Below are 16,347 nucleotides of genomic sequence, written 5' to 3' on the forward strand. Positions count from 1 at the left end.
CTCTTCACCCTCATGCTGCATGGCCTTAGGGTGAAGACAGAGCTCTGTCTTCTTCTCCCCATATCTTCAGAAAGGGGCGGGCATCTGATGCTTGTTAAAGCTGACTGCTTTTCCTCTTTGTCAATGAAGAGCATGTGCCAGCAATCATGCAGCAGTCAGAACCCCCAGTCCTGTCTAAGCCTAGCTCTAGGCAGCGGGATAAAATTTTTAATTCCAATATATACGCTTCCTATTGGCGGACATGGAGGCTTAAGTTTATTAAGACTTACCAGGCAGTTAACACCAGTCACAAATTTAGAACAGATTTAGTACAGCCTCTACTTCTACAAAGGTTACCTTTAATTACTTTCTTGGAAGAAGTGATAATATGCAAAATCTAGTATTGCTCTAATAATAATTCTTAGTAGCTACAAGATTTACATTTCAATAAATTTGAGAAATCAGGTGTGGGTAAATCTGTGAAAACCAACACAGCATAATTACAATTTTAATAACATGAATGTTTAGAAAGATATGTTAATCTAATTCTGTTTCAGTGACCAGGAAACAGGTTTACACCGTCTCTCTATAACCCTGGAAATTTTTTAAATCTCAACAGGGAGAACAGCCCCAAATACTGGCTATTAACTGTTCTCAATAGAAAAGTAAATACTCGTTCTTTAAATTTCTGATGATTATATTACTCTCTAGGGAAGGGCCTTGATAATTTCATGGTTAAATTTTAAATATCAATGAAGACTTCATACAAATACTAAGAACAACTATAGTATAATAATGCTTAAGCTTTATTTGTCACAAGTGAGCAAATATCCAAGTGAATAACAGGTAAAGATGATTATACTGAGTGTTTAATACTAATCACTTATTACATGTTTCAAATTCAAGACAAAAAAAGTAAGTTATAAAGGAGAGGGATTAAAATCTGGTATTCTGGGGAGATAATAAAATCTGGCATACTGTTGTCCAGCAACACTTAACATAGCTTTCTATTACAGTATCCCAGGCAAACATTCCTTTCCACGATGTAACTAATAAAATACCACCTACCCCTGGAGCAGAATTATGTACCCTTTTTGAGTTTTGCAGGATCTGGAACCTTCCTCAACTACCAAAATAATACTGTAACTCTCAACTGTCTGAAAATAGTGGTGATTAAATCTGATTCTATCACCATGCCTTGAACAGCACAGTTCATTGCTTTCCTCTGAACAGAGCAAGTTGAAACAAAACAAATTCTTTCTCAAAATATAAACTATTTCCTTCTTTAACCCTGGTATTAGAAAAAGACACAAAACCATGAGGATTCATAACAATCCAGTTTTTCCTGCAACATACTAACAGTCTCCTAATGACTAGACACATGGGCTTTTGAAGTAGACTGCTACATATGGTCTATGAGACATCACTTCTCTGTCTTTTAGTTGGGTTATCTTGAAAAGTAACATGGCCTCTCCAAGCCTCATATTGATAAGGATTATTACAAAAGACTGTGGTGATAAAATGAAGTAATAAATGGAAAACATTCAGCACTTAGTAACTGTTTAATAAAATTGAGATACAATTGTTAGTAATATGCTACATAGGTTTTATGGGGCTGGTGACATTATTTAATCTAATATATATGTATGTGTGCATGTGTATATATATATGTGTGTGTGTGTATACATAAATTATTAACAACATGTATATATGTATATATGTATATAATGGCATGTGTATTTATTTATATGTGTTGCCAAAATGTTGGTATATGATATTATACACACACATACACATACACAAACAACAGCTGCTCAGAAAGAGCTACTTTGTTCCATAATTACAATACAAATGGAAATAAATAACTATATGAAAGTGAATTTCTAAAAATAAGCTCTATTATATTCTAAGAGTCGTCAAATTCCCTACATATAATGCAAATATTAAATATATTTAGGCATGGAAAATCATTTTCGGCAAAGAAGTCTTAATAAACTGATAAGCTTACAAAATACAATGGCAATGCGGCAAAGAAGAAAAAATTAAACCAGAAACTTTAACATGCATGTATGTGGGCAGCTGAATTAAATACTTATTCAAAACCAAACAGATATACACATACACACCGAGGAAAAACATTACTTACCTATATCGGTGCTTATAACCCATGGAGCCAAACTTGCTGAGTTTTCTTGACAATGAATTTGATTCGTTTTCTGGCATTCTAATGGGATTTTTTAAAAAAAATTAGATAAAGCCTTATAAATACAGATACTTATATAACATTTAAACAAAGCTATGAAGAAGTTATAATAGTGCAATACTAATTAACAACTGGTTAAAATATAATGTTTCTAAATATTGACAGAAAATAATCAATTGTTTTAAACTAATACTACATACTAACTACATACTACAACTACATAATAATAAGATTTTATGTAGACATAATATCAAAATACTCATACTTTGTGAAAACTGTCATATATTCTTTAATTATGAATCAATTTACTTGGTCTATTTAAATTATTTTGGGAATTGTATTATTAGGCTGATGCTGGATCTCAGGGAAGTTATTCATATTTGATAAGTGGTTCATCTTTGTGCAGTTTGCATTTCAGTAGTGGGAACCTTCAACAGAATTCTCTAGGGTGCTCCTTGGTTGACTCAGCCCCCCAGACTTTCTGTTCACATTCCTCTGCTAGTACAAATGGTCTAAATGAAATTGGGCATTTTATAAGATCATACAATTTGGGGAAATTGTTATATATAGATCAAATAGGAATTTATTAATTATAATAAATGATTTGGTTTTAAATTCAAAAATAAAATTTAATGATTATATTAAGAAATTTAATTTTATTTTTATACAATAAGATGTAAAACAAAAAGTCTCCCTATCTGCCAATGGTCAATTCTCAATCCTTGACTTTATCTGACTTCCCAAGAGCACACAATACAGTTACCAGTTCCCCGTTCACTTCGACAAATTCAACCCTCATTCCTCATTTTACCTACACATTCTCCTGGTTACTTTTCATGCTTACAGCTAGCTCGTCCCCTCCAAATTGCTAGGAGAGTTTCAAAAATTCAGTCCTTGACTTTCTGCTTCTCTAATCACTTTTACTATAAAGAGGTAATTTTCAGCTATCTTTTATCTTTAATACCTCCTAAATTTACATGGCCACCCCTGGTTTTCCAGGGAGCTTATAACACCCAATTGTGTGTTTCACATCTCTGTTTTTAAAGTTAATAGGCATTTCAAGTTTAGAATGTCAACAGCAGAGCACCTAATTTCCATCAGTACCAAAGCTGTACTTTTCACATAAGCCTAAAATATTATTTGCAACCCTTTCTTAATAGTATGAGCAATGAAGGTAGGAATATGTGTGTGTGTGTGTGTGTGTTTGTGTGTGTGTTTGTATTAATACAATCCAGAGAATTAAGTAACTGAAAAATTTAGTAAAATAAATATTTCTAAATTTCTACTTGGAGAAAGAATTCCAATTATAAAGGCAAACACAATTTTCACTTATTTGAGGAACGAAACATTCATATCTATGTACCTAAAAAATGTATGATGTTCTACACTACACTTCCAGAGATGCTTGCAGGCAGTTTTACTTCGAGCTTCAAAAAAGAATGAAGTTTCATTGCACTGAAAGAAAGAGAGAGAAAAATATCACAGACTATACCACCCTCTACATACCAAAAATTCAAATAGAGAGGTCACTGATAACACATAAAACAAAGGATAATTATCCCTTGGCAACTATTTTTGGAGGGTTACATGAAACCACCTTCAATTATTAAAATTACCAAATATAAATTATGTTTAACCTTAGTACTATCACCTTAATTACCTACTTCTATATCAGCCCATGACTATGGATAACCAGGGTAACAACACTTAAATATTGCAAATGCTCCCACAATACGTGGACAGAAGCCCTAAAAATCACTGTGTAGAAATCAACTCTTAGTAAATAGGTAAAGTCCATAAACCCAGTTCTTAACTGTATTAATTTCAGAATGTACAGGCCATACTTAAAAAAACTGACCACCATTAGCAGTCTAATCCAGGCAAATTCAGTAACATCTCCATCACTGAGCCTCTTCATTCTGTATTCAGCTCAGTGAATTAAATGATAGACCAATGTAAAGAACAACTAATAGGTGTTCAATAATTTTTAACTTAATCTAATCTGATACTCAATTCTCTTTATTTAGTAAATAGGAAATACAGGGAATTAGCAGTAATTCTAATTTTGCAGGTCCTTAAGTAACTGAATAGGTAACTAGGTAACAACATGATTCCTAAAATAGTAAACCAAAACATCTCTGAAGTTATAGAATATTTTTTTTTCTAAAAATGATTTATTTTTGCACACAAGAACTGGATTATAGGTCAGAGGTACGGGACATAAGAGGATTCACCAGAGCGGGGAGCAGAACAGGCAGACTGACTGAAATACACTGGTAAGGAGAGCAGCAGGCTGGACAGGCGAGGTCTGCTGTGCCATGTGTGTCAGGAACCTGGCTGGGTCTTGAACTTGTGCTGCAGGGGCTGCAGATATCTTCATAGTGCTGTACCTTAAACTGCTGCACCACCACAGAGGGCCCCAAAATTTATAATTCTAATGAGTCTCAAATAAAAACCAAACTCAAGTTTCAAATGTAGAAATACCTTGGAATGAGGTTTATAGATTCATAAACACAAAATTGTCAATGAAAAATAGTAATTACAATGATTCCTCTTTGCTTCTCCCCCTCTTTTTCTTTTTTTAGCTAAGTCAGAACATTTATATCCAAGAAATGTCTCTCAATGTCTGCTCCTATCTGGAATGAGGCTGCCCAACTTAGGAATTCATCTGTAACATGAAAGGATATGAAATTGAGCCCAGGTACCCTATTACAATCAGGGTAGCTGCAATTTCAAACTGTGAGGTGGAGAGAGAAACCCAGGGTTATTTTCTGACTTAGTGCTAAGCATGTAGTAAAATCTAGTAAGTGGAAAGACTGAAGACCTGGATGGTGAAGGACTGGACAGAAATTCAGATTAATTTTGAGTGTTGAGATGTCCATGGAATAGAAAGTTAAACATAGACCAGCAGGTGAGTCAACTTACTGGTAGAGGCTGAGGGGAATCTGCAACACAGGATTTTTCATGAGTGCAAAGGAGGTTGTTTTGGGAGCAGATACATACCAGATCAAGTTGAATCCCAAGGAGGGTGCCTGGAAAGGTTGTGTAAGAAAGGTCAAATGAACTATGCAGCAATGATGTCAAAGACACTGGAAGGAACAGGGGATGTTCATATGACCTGGAAACATCAAATCATATTTGAATGCAGGTGTCACATTTCATGGTGAGAAATTTTCATCAACTTTCATGAAAGGGTAATGTTTACAAAATTAAGAAAGAGGCCCTCCCTGGTGGCGCAGCGGGTTAAAGCACACCACTAAGAAGCTAAAGCCACTTCCGCATGAGTTCGATTCTGGCCTGCCCCAGAGGTGACCACATGGCGTGGCAGACCTCTCCTGACCCGCCCGCTGCTCCCCTCAGCAGTGTACTTTGTCGATCTGTTTGTTCTGCTCCCCACTCTGTCTTTAATGAAGCCTCTCGCCACCCTTAAGCCTCTGGCCTGTACCCCAGTTCTGTATGTACAAATAAATAAATCTTTTAAAAAAAATTAAGAAAGAGGAAAGAAAGACAGTAAGTTAGGATGTGTTTTCCTCAAAAGCAAAATAAACTGGGGAGACAGTACAAAAGGAGATTCGAAGAAAAGTCCTTGGGCCTGGAGTGGGAAGGTCAAGTTCCTGTTAAAGGTGGGGTTTTAATGGGGTATTTCCTTTTCTTTTACTTTTCTTAATTTGTAATATATACATGTGGTACAAAAGTCAAGAGTCACCACAGTGTCTATACAATAACTGAATCTGCCTCCCACCACAAAGGCAACCTCCTCACCTCCTCAGAGGCAACCTCTATTAAGAGTTTCTTACATCTATAAATAGGCATCTTTAGGATCTTTGGTTTACCTAGAAAAATAACTCACAAGCAGGTTATTTTAAAATATTTTTTTCATTTGCATTTGATTTGGATAAGCTATTAAGCTAAAGCTAGCTTATTACAGACCATACCAGCCCTCCCCAGCTACTACCTCCCTGAACCTGTGCTCAGCCACCTCTCTGTACCATTGTCCCAGGACACAGTGGGGAGTGACCAGCCAGAAATGCCAACTGCTGATGACTGTGTGACAGAGACACTTCATAATTTAGCTAGAGTATCCAGAAAGAAGGTAGAACTTATGTATTTAAATAAAATATCTATTTAATTACCTCTACTGCAGGTTGCCAAAGTGGAAAAGAAGCAAAAAAGCATTCAATCTCAAAAAAGAAGGAACACTATAAACCTCAAATTGTTCTTAGACCAGTGTTAACTTTATTATTCACATAAATGTGTTTATTATTTTACATTTCAATTTAGAGACTTCACTGTAGGATACCCAATTTTCAAATATTTTTTAAACTACATAATGAAAGAATTGAAGGTATATAAAATCCATCTGGAAGTGATTTTTCTCAATATCCTTGGGTACAGATATATTAGAACAACGAAGCCCTCCTAATTACTTCTGCCATGGACAAGGGACAGGTATGAACTCATTCTCCATCTATACAGTGCTTTAACAACACTACTGGTTTTTATCCCATTGTGAGTAGAATGATCCAGACACTAAAAGGGGTTAACATAAGTGAAAAGAGAGCCAGGTTTTCTGAATGAATTCTGTGTACTCTTGCCACTCACAGTATCTGCTGGAATGAATACAATGGATGTGGCATTTCAAGTGTCTCTTTCTTTATGTTACTCTTCTGGTAAATCTTTTCCAAAGATATTGCAAATTAGCACCTTCTACTCACACATAAAGCAATGAGCAGCTATTCAAGACATTCATTCAACCTACTGCCAACATAATTTATCCAGGCATCCAATGGAGAATGAGTTCATACTTGTCAGTTGTCCATGTGCATAAGTTATTAGGAGGGCTTCAGGAACTTCTTTTGTTGTTTTAACACATCTGTGCCTAGATATTGAGAAAAACCACTTCCAACTTGGATTTTAGCAAAAAATTATTCAAAACATTTCTGTTGTCTGAATCTATTTCTTTTTATATTTATAAACTGACTGAGCTTAAATTAGCTGAAGTTCAGATTCCATGCAAGGGCTTTATGACTCCTTGAAACTCTAGAAAAATTTGGCTCAAATCCCTAATTCCATCATTTGCAAGAATTCAAAACCTGTGTATCAACATTCCCAACATAACTCCATCAGACTTTTTCAATGTTTTTCCCCATCTTTATTGACTATGGTCCTCTTTGCAAGCTTGAAATAAATCACCTTTATTCTGGCTTCTACTGGAGTCATGCAGGGGTTAATTCTGAAAGCTACTCAGCAACTTACTCTCCCTGTGCACCCTCAGACCTCTCCACCTCTCCCAAGACTGTGTTCTTAACCCCCAACCCTCCTGTCACACACTATGCCATACTAGTGGGTTCCCTGTTGTTTCTGTTTTGGAAAAAGCCATGACTAGTCAATCTACCTTTCCCAGCCTTCTTAGAATCAGGAGGATGAGCATTTTCTCAATCCTATTACGATTATACATTGCTTAACAACAGGGATGCACTGTGAGACTGTGAGAAATGTATTAGACAATTGTGTCCTTACATGAATGTCTTACACATAAACAAACTTTAAAGGTAAAGTTTACTACAAAACTAACCTCCATGGCACAGCCAGGGACCACTGCCATATACATGTTCTATCACTGACCAAAGTGTCATTCATGATTGTAGCACATATTATGCAATTGGCTCACCTCTCAAGTCACTAGAAGAAACCCAAAGTACACTGCATAGGTATACTTGTGCCCCCTCAAATACTTAAACATAAGAGATTAGTATTTCTAGTGATAGTAAGATGCAATCTTTATATAATTACTTAGAAAAACAACAACAACATAGGGGTACAAAGAAGCAGAGAAGCAGTAAATAAGAGGCTAAAAAAGAAATGTGAAGGCTACAAATCTAAAGAATTGTGGGTTTTTGTTTGTTTGTTTTTCATCAATGTCTGCAGTATTTACGTTCACTCAATAACTGTTAACGTTAGACCCTGGAGGCAAAACCCTAAATCATCAGAAAGCTGAGAGAGAACAATGGATATAACTTAACTATTGATAAAGCAAGAGAAGTCAAGTGGTGGAACTGAAAAAAAGCGTTCTTCAACTTAATGTAGATACAAAAGTGGTATCTAAAAGTTTTAAGTTTTGAGAAGTTTTATCATCATAAATAGTGAGACTGAAGATTGCAGTTTTAAAAACTGAACTGTCTATAAATGTGGCAGTGCACACAACTTTTGCATTAATGATTTTCCCTATGTTTTCCCATTGTTCTCTCTTTCTAGGTAACCTGAATTCAAACCTGGCTAAAGAATTCAGAGAGTCCTGAAACAAACAAACAAACAAACAAAAATTAGCAAAAGAGTTATCAATCATGGAAAGGAAAGTTATAAAGAAACTGAAAATACAGAGTAAAATTTTATCTTATTCTTTAAGTTTTTCTCCCCAAAGAGCTTCTTACAATATTATCTTCTGTGCTTCTTCTACAATATTATCTTCTGTGCTTCTTACAATATTATCTTCTGGTATTGGTATAAAAGGATTCTATGATCAAGAAGTTTGTGAATCACTGGGTTAAATACTTAGATCTTTTATTATGCTAATGTATACTGTGAAATTTCAAGAGCTGATTAAAATAGTGGGTTTTTCCTTAATTTAATTGAGTAAAGAACTTTCTTTCAAGCAAGTATCTTTTAAGTACTCTAGTTTAGAAAACACTGCAGTACATTTAAAGCCCCTTCCACACACACACACACACACACACTCCCCAGTATTTTCTTTAAAATTTCTTAAGATGTATGTAATACAATTTGAATTAAAACACACTTTCTTTCAGCAGAAAACTTAAGACAATAAAACTAATTTCCATTAATATATGTATGTTGTATTTTACTAAGAGTACGAAAATTGCTAAACTCTTCCAATACTCTTGTTAGTTGTGTGGATTTATACTGAAAATATATACTAAATGTGAAAAATGTTTTTACCTATTTTATAGGTAATTGGTTGATGAGTAATTTTATTAACATTAACTTAAGAAACATAAATTATGTAGTTGTAAAGGGGCAGATATGAGCCAAACATTACAGAATAATTTATATCTTATTTCAATAACCTCTGAAAATCATTGTGTTGCATTTATCTTTTTCCTATGTGAAGAAATGCATAGTTACAATCCCAGGGGTCAAAATTGGTTTATTTTTGCTATTGCTGTTTTTATTCTATCTTTTGCTGTTCAGAGAAATTATAGCATTTACTAAGTGACATTTTTCTCTTATACTTGCAGATAAAATTTTAACAATAATCATATTACCAATCTTGCAAAAAATAAAAATTTTTCCATAACAAATACTAAGTTCATTAAAATGAAAGCATAGTTGTGTTTTAATTGTGGAGAAAATAAAAAAACAAACTAGCAACTAAAAGAAAGAACAAGTCACAGAGCTGGGAGGTCTAGGCTTCCTTGTGTTTCCCATCCTGCCTTGGCACAAACCAAGTGGCACAAGCACTCACAGTAAGATTCATGAGCAGCCAAGAACAAGGTGGCCCTAAGTCCTTTCTTGTGAAAAACTTCAGAAGCACGTAAGTGGCATGAGGCCAAGGCAGTTACAATTCAAGGACGGGTATTGGTGCCTATTACAAATCGTCTTAGACTAGGCATGTTCAACCTCAAAAACCCTACAAAATATTCTCATAGTCACTTTATAGATAAGCAAGTATAGCTCAATGTTGTTCAGTGAACAGTCCAAAGTGAGAGACCTGAACTTAAATATGCTATTTGATCACAGGTCTAGTAATCCATCACAGAATCTGAAAAATTCCAAACCAAACTATCATATGACATCAGAATCAAAATTCTACTAACAGTTTAAGCCATTTTTAGGAATATTTGCAGAAAATACTAAATCCATAGTTTTGGTTAAGCTCATACATTGCACATGACTGCATGTGGAAATAAATGACACTAAAACTACAGTTGAATGTAGGAGGGATGAATAAAGCATTATTTAACAAAGCTACATATATAGTTCACCTGTGACTAAAAAATTCATCAACTAGGTATTTACCCCAAAGATACAAAATGCTGAAAGTTACTGATTGAAGGAAAATTCATAAATTCAAGCTACTGAAACTACCCAAATGTCCCAGGGTAAGAGGTTGGCTGAATAAAGTACTCAGTGAACTACACATAGCTGTGCAGGTGAAAGTGCTCAATGACCTAATATAGATGGGTTTCTAAGTAAAATAAAAATACAAAAGCATGTACAGTATACTACGGTATACAGTACACAGCATATACATTTATGTAAGAAAGGAGAAAAGAAAAATATATATGCTTCTCTTTACAAAGAGAAACAGAGAGAGAATAACCACACATTAAAGAGGTTACCTATGAAGCGTGGGAGGACAGAACTGAAGGAACATGGGAGATCCTAGGACTTAATCTGAGTGTGAAATTTTGGACCGTGTTTACTTTTGGAAGCATGTTAATCTTCTAGGTCTTAAAAAAATCTAATCACATAAATGAGAATGTGAAGGAAAACCTCGAACTGAATGCAAACTGAAACTGTAAACTTGATTTCAAATAATACCATACACACAGTGATAGGCTAGGGAAGGAGTAGGAGAGGACAGTCCAAGCAACAGAGAGCTCCGTGTTTTACCATATGCCTTCAGCTTGCATAAGGCGACCTATGTGAGTGAAAAATTGCAACTAATTGTAGATTTTGGTGGTTTGACTAAAGCAATTCTGAAACTATTTGAGATGTATTATTCAACTAAGCTGTTGTTGGGAGTTAGGTTCTCACCCCCAAAGAAATATATATAAATATTAAACAAGGGAAGGAAGAACTCTATGGGGATAGGCAAAATTTAGAGGCATGGTACGAATTCATGATTTCTAAAATATGTGTAAGTGTGTGCAGAAGGACACACAGATTTGCACATGTATGAATATGGATGTGTATATTCTGTAGCTCTGTTCAGTGAAATCTCAGTAAGCAAAGTGATCCCAGTAGCAATGAACACACACAGTACCCTGGTCTTGACCATTTCTCACTACTAAAAGGAGTCAGGGTTCTTAGAAGAAACAGGTAATGCTAGAGTAAGGGCAGGATAAGTACAAGATGCATCTGAAGAACCAGGCATAAAGAAAGTGTGAAAAACAGAGAGGCAGGTTTCAGGAGACATTATCAAAGGTCTCTTCCTACCCATATCTAGGCGAACTAAATAATTAGGCATAGGAAAGTATAGACCAATGGGGAAAACAAGGATTCATAAATCTACCTAATTACAGGTAAATAAATAACATGGAGATGAGGTGGGGCTTCTACTTACATCCAAAAGGCTGACTGACAAATGAGCAAGTGGGAGAGAATTTTGGAAGCATGAGAGTGAAAAACTGGGTCAGTCAAGAGCCTTCAGTAAATGTCAGATCTATAGGGACATCTTGACGAGGAACCGCAAATCTGAATTGATTTAAAGCATCTCCTCACAAATTACTTAGTAGTTGCAAGAGAGAAAAAGCAACCACCATAATTATACAGTGAAGAAATATGCAACACTCTGACTGGTCACCAAACTAACAACTAACTAGAGACATACGGTCACCCTGACCTCCGGATATGACAGGTTGAGAAGGACACAACATCACCAATGCAGTTTTCCAATGGAGTATAATAGAACTTCAGTCTAATCAAAAGGAAATAGCAGACAAATATGAAATAAGAACTGGGCTAGAACAGTATTCTTCAGTAATTCTGAAGTAGTATAGAATAGTATTCCTCAAAAATATCAGTGTTATGGAAAAAAAATACTGTAAAATATTCCAGATTAAAGGAACTTTAACTAGATTCCATACCGACAACTACTTTTAGGAAATATAAGTTGAAGTATTTAAAGACACATGAAATTTACAGCAGTATATGTGTGTGTGTGTGTGTGTGTGTGTGTGTGCGCGCGCGCTGAGACACAGAAAACACAAATGAAAATGGAGAGTACAATGTGTACATATGACTGTAACAGTAGGTGGTCATGTTTTTTGTAATACTGTAAACTTTGCAAACTGGGGATTATTTTTAAATAACCTTTATTATTTTTAAATGACCTTTTTCTAAATCAGTAGTCTGACTTAAAATGACTTCTATGGCTTGTTGACATACAATAAAAACTCCTGGCCATCGTCATTTCCCATGTACTCTCCTCAGAGGAGGCCAGAGAGTTCAGCCAAATGGTTCTGATTACTCATGGCCAGAGTTGCCAGGAACCTTTTGGTTCCACATCCTGTCACACTGGTAATTTAGCTGAGATTAGTTCCATGACACATTATGCACAGCACTATTTATTCATTTTGTCAACAAATGTGTTTATAGCATGATCCCTACTGTGAGGGATCATACTAGCTGCCTTTTGAGGACACCAAGAAATTAGGTATGACCTTAAACTCCCTATTTTTCCACAAAACACTTAATACCCACCAAGCAGAAGCAAGTAACTTCCTAAATGCTTTCCAAATCCACGTCTCTCTATCCGTGTGGCAACTCCCTCTCCTCATTCCCTCATTCCCTTCATCAGTATGTGGTCTCCTAAACTGTCTGCCTCCATTCTCATCTTCATATTCTACCAATAGCAGACAGTCTTGCTGAAATGCCAATCAGACCTGGGTGAAGCCAAGGACTTGATAAAGCACCCTGTTTCCCCACCAGTCTTCTGTCCAGTAACCTGTGTAAGACCCAGCATACACACAAAGGCCGGAAAGGTCACTCCAAAGAAAAAAAAAAAAAAAAAAAAAGAACCAGTACACTAGGGGGACCTGACTTCCCTCAGGCTGCCTACCCAATCACTAGGGTGGATGGATGACAGACATGGAAGCCAACCCTCTCTCCATTTGACATTCAGTCTCTGCACTTCCATCTACTTTTAATCCACTAGATCCAGCCTCTTTAATGTTCCCTATCTTTGTTTATGTCAATCATTCCCAAACAAGCTCTACATGTCCTGTGGACTTCTCCCTTCCCTTGCTGCAACTCAGCTCCTGAAACCTTTCCTTCATGCCCTTTGGAGCCAATGGTCCACCAGTCATCATCAGTGAAATCCCAATGTTCCTCAGGTTATTCATTTAGACTGCCTCCACTCTCTAGCCAGTAGAAACCTGAGAAAACACTTTGACCTTTTTCCTCATCACCTGGAACCAACAGTCTGAAAGTGGCAGAGAAACCTCCTTACTCCCAATCAGCTCTTTCAGATAAATCTCTCCCCTCCTCCCTCAAACTTGCAGCTTTGCATCTCCTCAGATCATATCACCTGCAAGCTCTCATGAATTTACAGGTGGCTGTCATTCTTAAAATAATCACCTTCACAGGCCATTATTTTTACAGTCACTGCCACTCTCTTCAATACTATGCCATGGGAAATTTCAATATATAAATAATAAAATTAATCCTTCCAATATCTAGACTGCTCAGTTTCATAAACTCTCCCCCAACAGTACCTTTCTTCCTATACCTATTCACTCCCATGTTACAGCTCCTAGTCCTAAAGCAGGATTTCTCAGCTTTAGCACTATTGACACATGTGGATGAGCACCCTGTGCCTGTACAACATACTGAACAGTATTTAGCAACATGCCCAACCCTGCCCTCTAGGGGCCAACCACTTCATCCTGCACCATGACAGCCAACAATTTCTCCAAGAGTTGCCAAATGTCCAGGGGGCAATGAGGACCAGAGGAAAACTGCCTCCAGCTGAGAACCACTTCCCAAGGACCTCACACTTAAAATAACAAGAGCCCCAACATAATCTCAATGTTATTGTTCACTTTCTGACCTGTCCTCTTTCCAGTTCACTCCTTCCAGGACTACACCATCTATGATGATCTTTCAGCACCCCACTTCCCCAGGACTTCCACCACCAATCCAACCATTCTTTCATTTTCCTTGCTCATCTCCTTATTCAATTTTAATTCGACGGTGTATCACTGTAATTGCTACCCTGCCTCATTGGATTCCCTTCCTCTCCCTGCACTACTCTCTTGGCAAAACAAACTCTGTTCTATGCCTGTGGCAATGTCTCTGATTGTGGCTAGAGAAAAGGATAACAATTGGCCTCTCTTTAAATTAATAATAAATCATCATGGCCCTTTGCCTATTTCTTCCCAAAACAACTATTTAATCACATCTTCATCCTTCATATATCTACACTTCCTCCCCAAACTCAATTTCAGTTGTTGACTCAGTTCTCAAAGGGATGAGGGGACGAAGGATTCAAAATAATCAAGAGAGAACATCCCCTTATCTTGTGCTATATTCACATTCTGTTTCCCTGCCTGCTAACCACGAGTGAGCTGTTCTGGCTGCTGTCGAAAGCCATTACTCCACTTACATGCTGGTCATCTATGCGAAGGGTGTTATTCCAACAAGCCTCACACTCTCCTACACCACTAAGTTTTCATTACATATTGGGTCATATTTATCAGGGCATAACTGTATCATTATTTCTTCTAATCAAAAATATGAAAAAAAATAAATATAAAACACAAATTCTTAACTCTCTTCCCCTATTTTCCTGCCTATTTATTCCCCCTTTATGTAAGGTTCCTCAAAAAAGTGATCTGCATTCACCTTCTCCAATTCCTCTCCTCCTATTACCTTCCTTTTGTTTTTTCTTACTGGGTACACATCAAATTTGGTGGTCATTTTCTTCTATTTATTTGGTCTTCAATTTTCTTCTTCTTCTCCCTCTTCTTCCTTTCACATAAGGATTGGAGTAAATATACTTGTCCTTTGTGATTCATTAGGTTAGAACTGAGCATAGAATTATAGGGTTAAACTTCATTCTTCATTTTATAAAACTGGTTTTGGGAAAGATCACCCACACCCAGAAAACCATGTAGCTAAAAACAGAATCCAAAAGCTTCTCAACATTTAGTGTGTTGCTACCTTTATCTGAGCCACTAGTATGTCTCTGGATTTTTAACATGAGCATTATTGTTGAATGAATGAATATGAAAGAATCTTTGCTGTGAAGGCAATGAATAAAAATCAACCATTGGGTAATAGGGCTTAAGGAAGACAGCCCATTTTGTAATAAACATATATTCATAAAAGCAAGCAAGACTACTCAGAGATACAGTGCTTTGGCTAGTTCAATGTGTTACTTAATTTTTTAAAAATTTCCTTTGATTTAGGCCTGAGTTCTGACACTAGTGTTACTAAAGATCTCTGACACTAGTGTTAAGGATACAGGGGAGAGCAGAGTATTTGATGGCGTTCAACAAGCAGCCCATCTCAAAACAAGGGAAGAGATAAGACCTGAGCACAGTGTTTAGGAGACAAGCTCTTACCTTGGAGATTGTCATTAAAAAAGTAACATTATATTCTCAATTATTTTGTTGTTGTTGTCTTCACCTAATCACAGGAAAATCTAAGAAGCTTAAAGTTCAGGTTAGTGGTGGTTTTATCAAATATTTATCCTAAGATAGAACACATTTTAATATACTGTAATAATGGCCCAAAAATAGTTCACCAAAGGACTAGCTCACAAAAATAAGCCATACAGGGAAAAAGGATTTTGAGTAATAGTAATGCTCTGATGAAATGTTTTATCATTTTATCATATTCTAATTGAAAACTTGAGATATTATTTTTAGTATACTGAACAGACCTTACTCTTTGCATTATTAGCCACATGAAACCAATGGCAGGAAACAGAGAAAAATGTATAGTAATGCACTCTTTTGGATATTTTAAACTCAATATTATATTAACATATCATTTAAGACTGAGGCAATTAGTCAGAAGTGATGAAACACTGAATTTTCTCCAAACTAGACCATTCTCCATTGTACTAAAACTTGTCTTGGCAATGATAACCCCACAGCAGGGAAGCCATGTAGCTAAAAACAGAATCTTTCTGTTTCTTTAAAAATCTGTATTGTAAAAATAAATCTGTATTGTGGCCCTACCTGGTGGAGCAGTAGGTTAAAGCACAGCACTAAGAAATAAAAGCCACTTCAGTGCCAGTTCAATCCCCATCCTGGAGGTGATCCACATGGCGGGGCAGACCTCTCCTGACCAGCCCGCTGCTCCCCTCAGCAGTGTATTTCATCAGTCAGCCTGTTCTGCTCTCCACTCTGTCTCTGGTGAATCCTCTCACCACCCCTGCACCTCTGGCCTGTACTGCAGTTCTGTATGCATAA

General features: G+C 36.3%; 1 protein-coding gene across 3 annotated transcripts in view; it reads right to left on the minus strand.

The window, feature by feature from the left end:
• Nucleotides 1-16,347, minus strand: part of EPB41L4A (erythrocyte membrane protein band 4.1 like 4A) — a 264,473-nt gene that overhangs the window by 66,989 nt on the left and 181,137 nt on the right. For all 3 annotated transcript variants that reach the window (XM_012721936.1, XM_004678482.2, XM_012721938.1), the window contains 2 exons: nt 3,546-3,637; nt 2,126-2,203 (listed from right to left, as the gene is read on the minus strand). In XM_012721936.1, the coding sequence (XP_012577390.1) occupies nt 2,126-2,203; nt 3,546-3,637 (170 nt within the window). The remainder of the gene's footprint in view (nt 1-2,125; nt 2,204-3,545; nt 3,638-16,347) is intronic.

The sequence above is a fragment of the Condylura cristata genome, unplaced genomic scaffold, assembly GCF_000260355.1.
Source record: "Condylura cristata isolate star-nosed mole 26May11 unplaced genomic scaffold, ConCri1.0 scaffold00007, whole genome shotgun sequence".
NCBI lineage: Eukaryota > Metazoa > Chordata > Mammalia > Eulipotyphla > Talpidae > Condylura > Condylura cristata.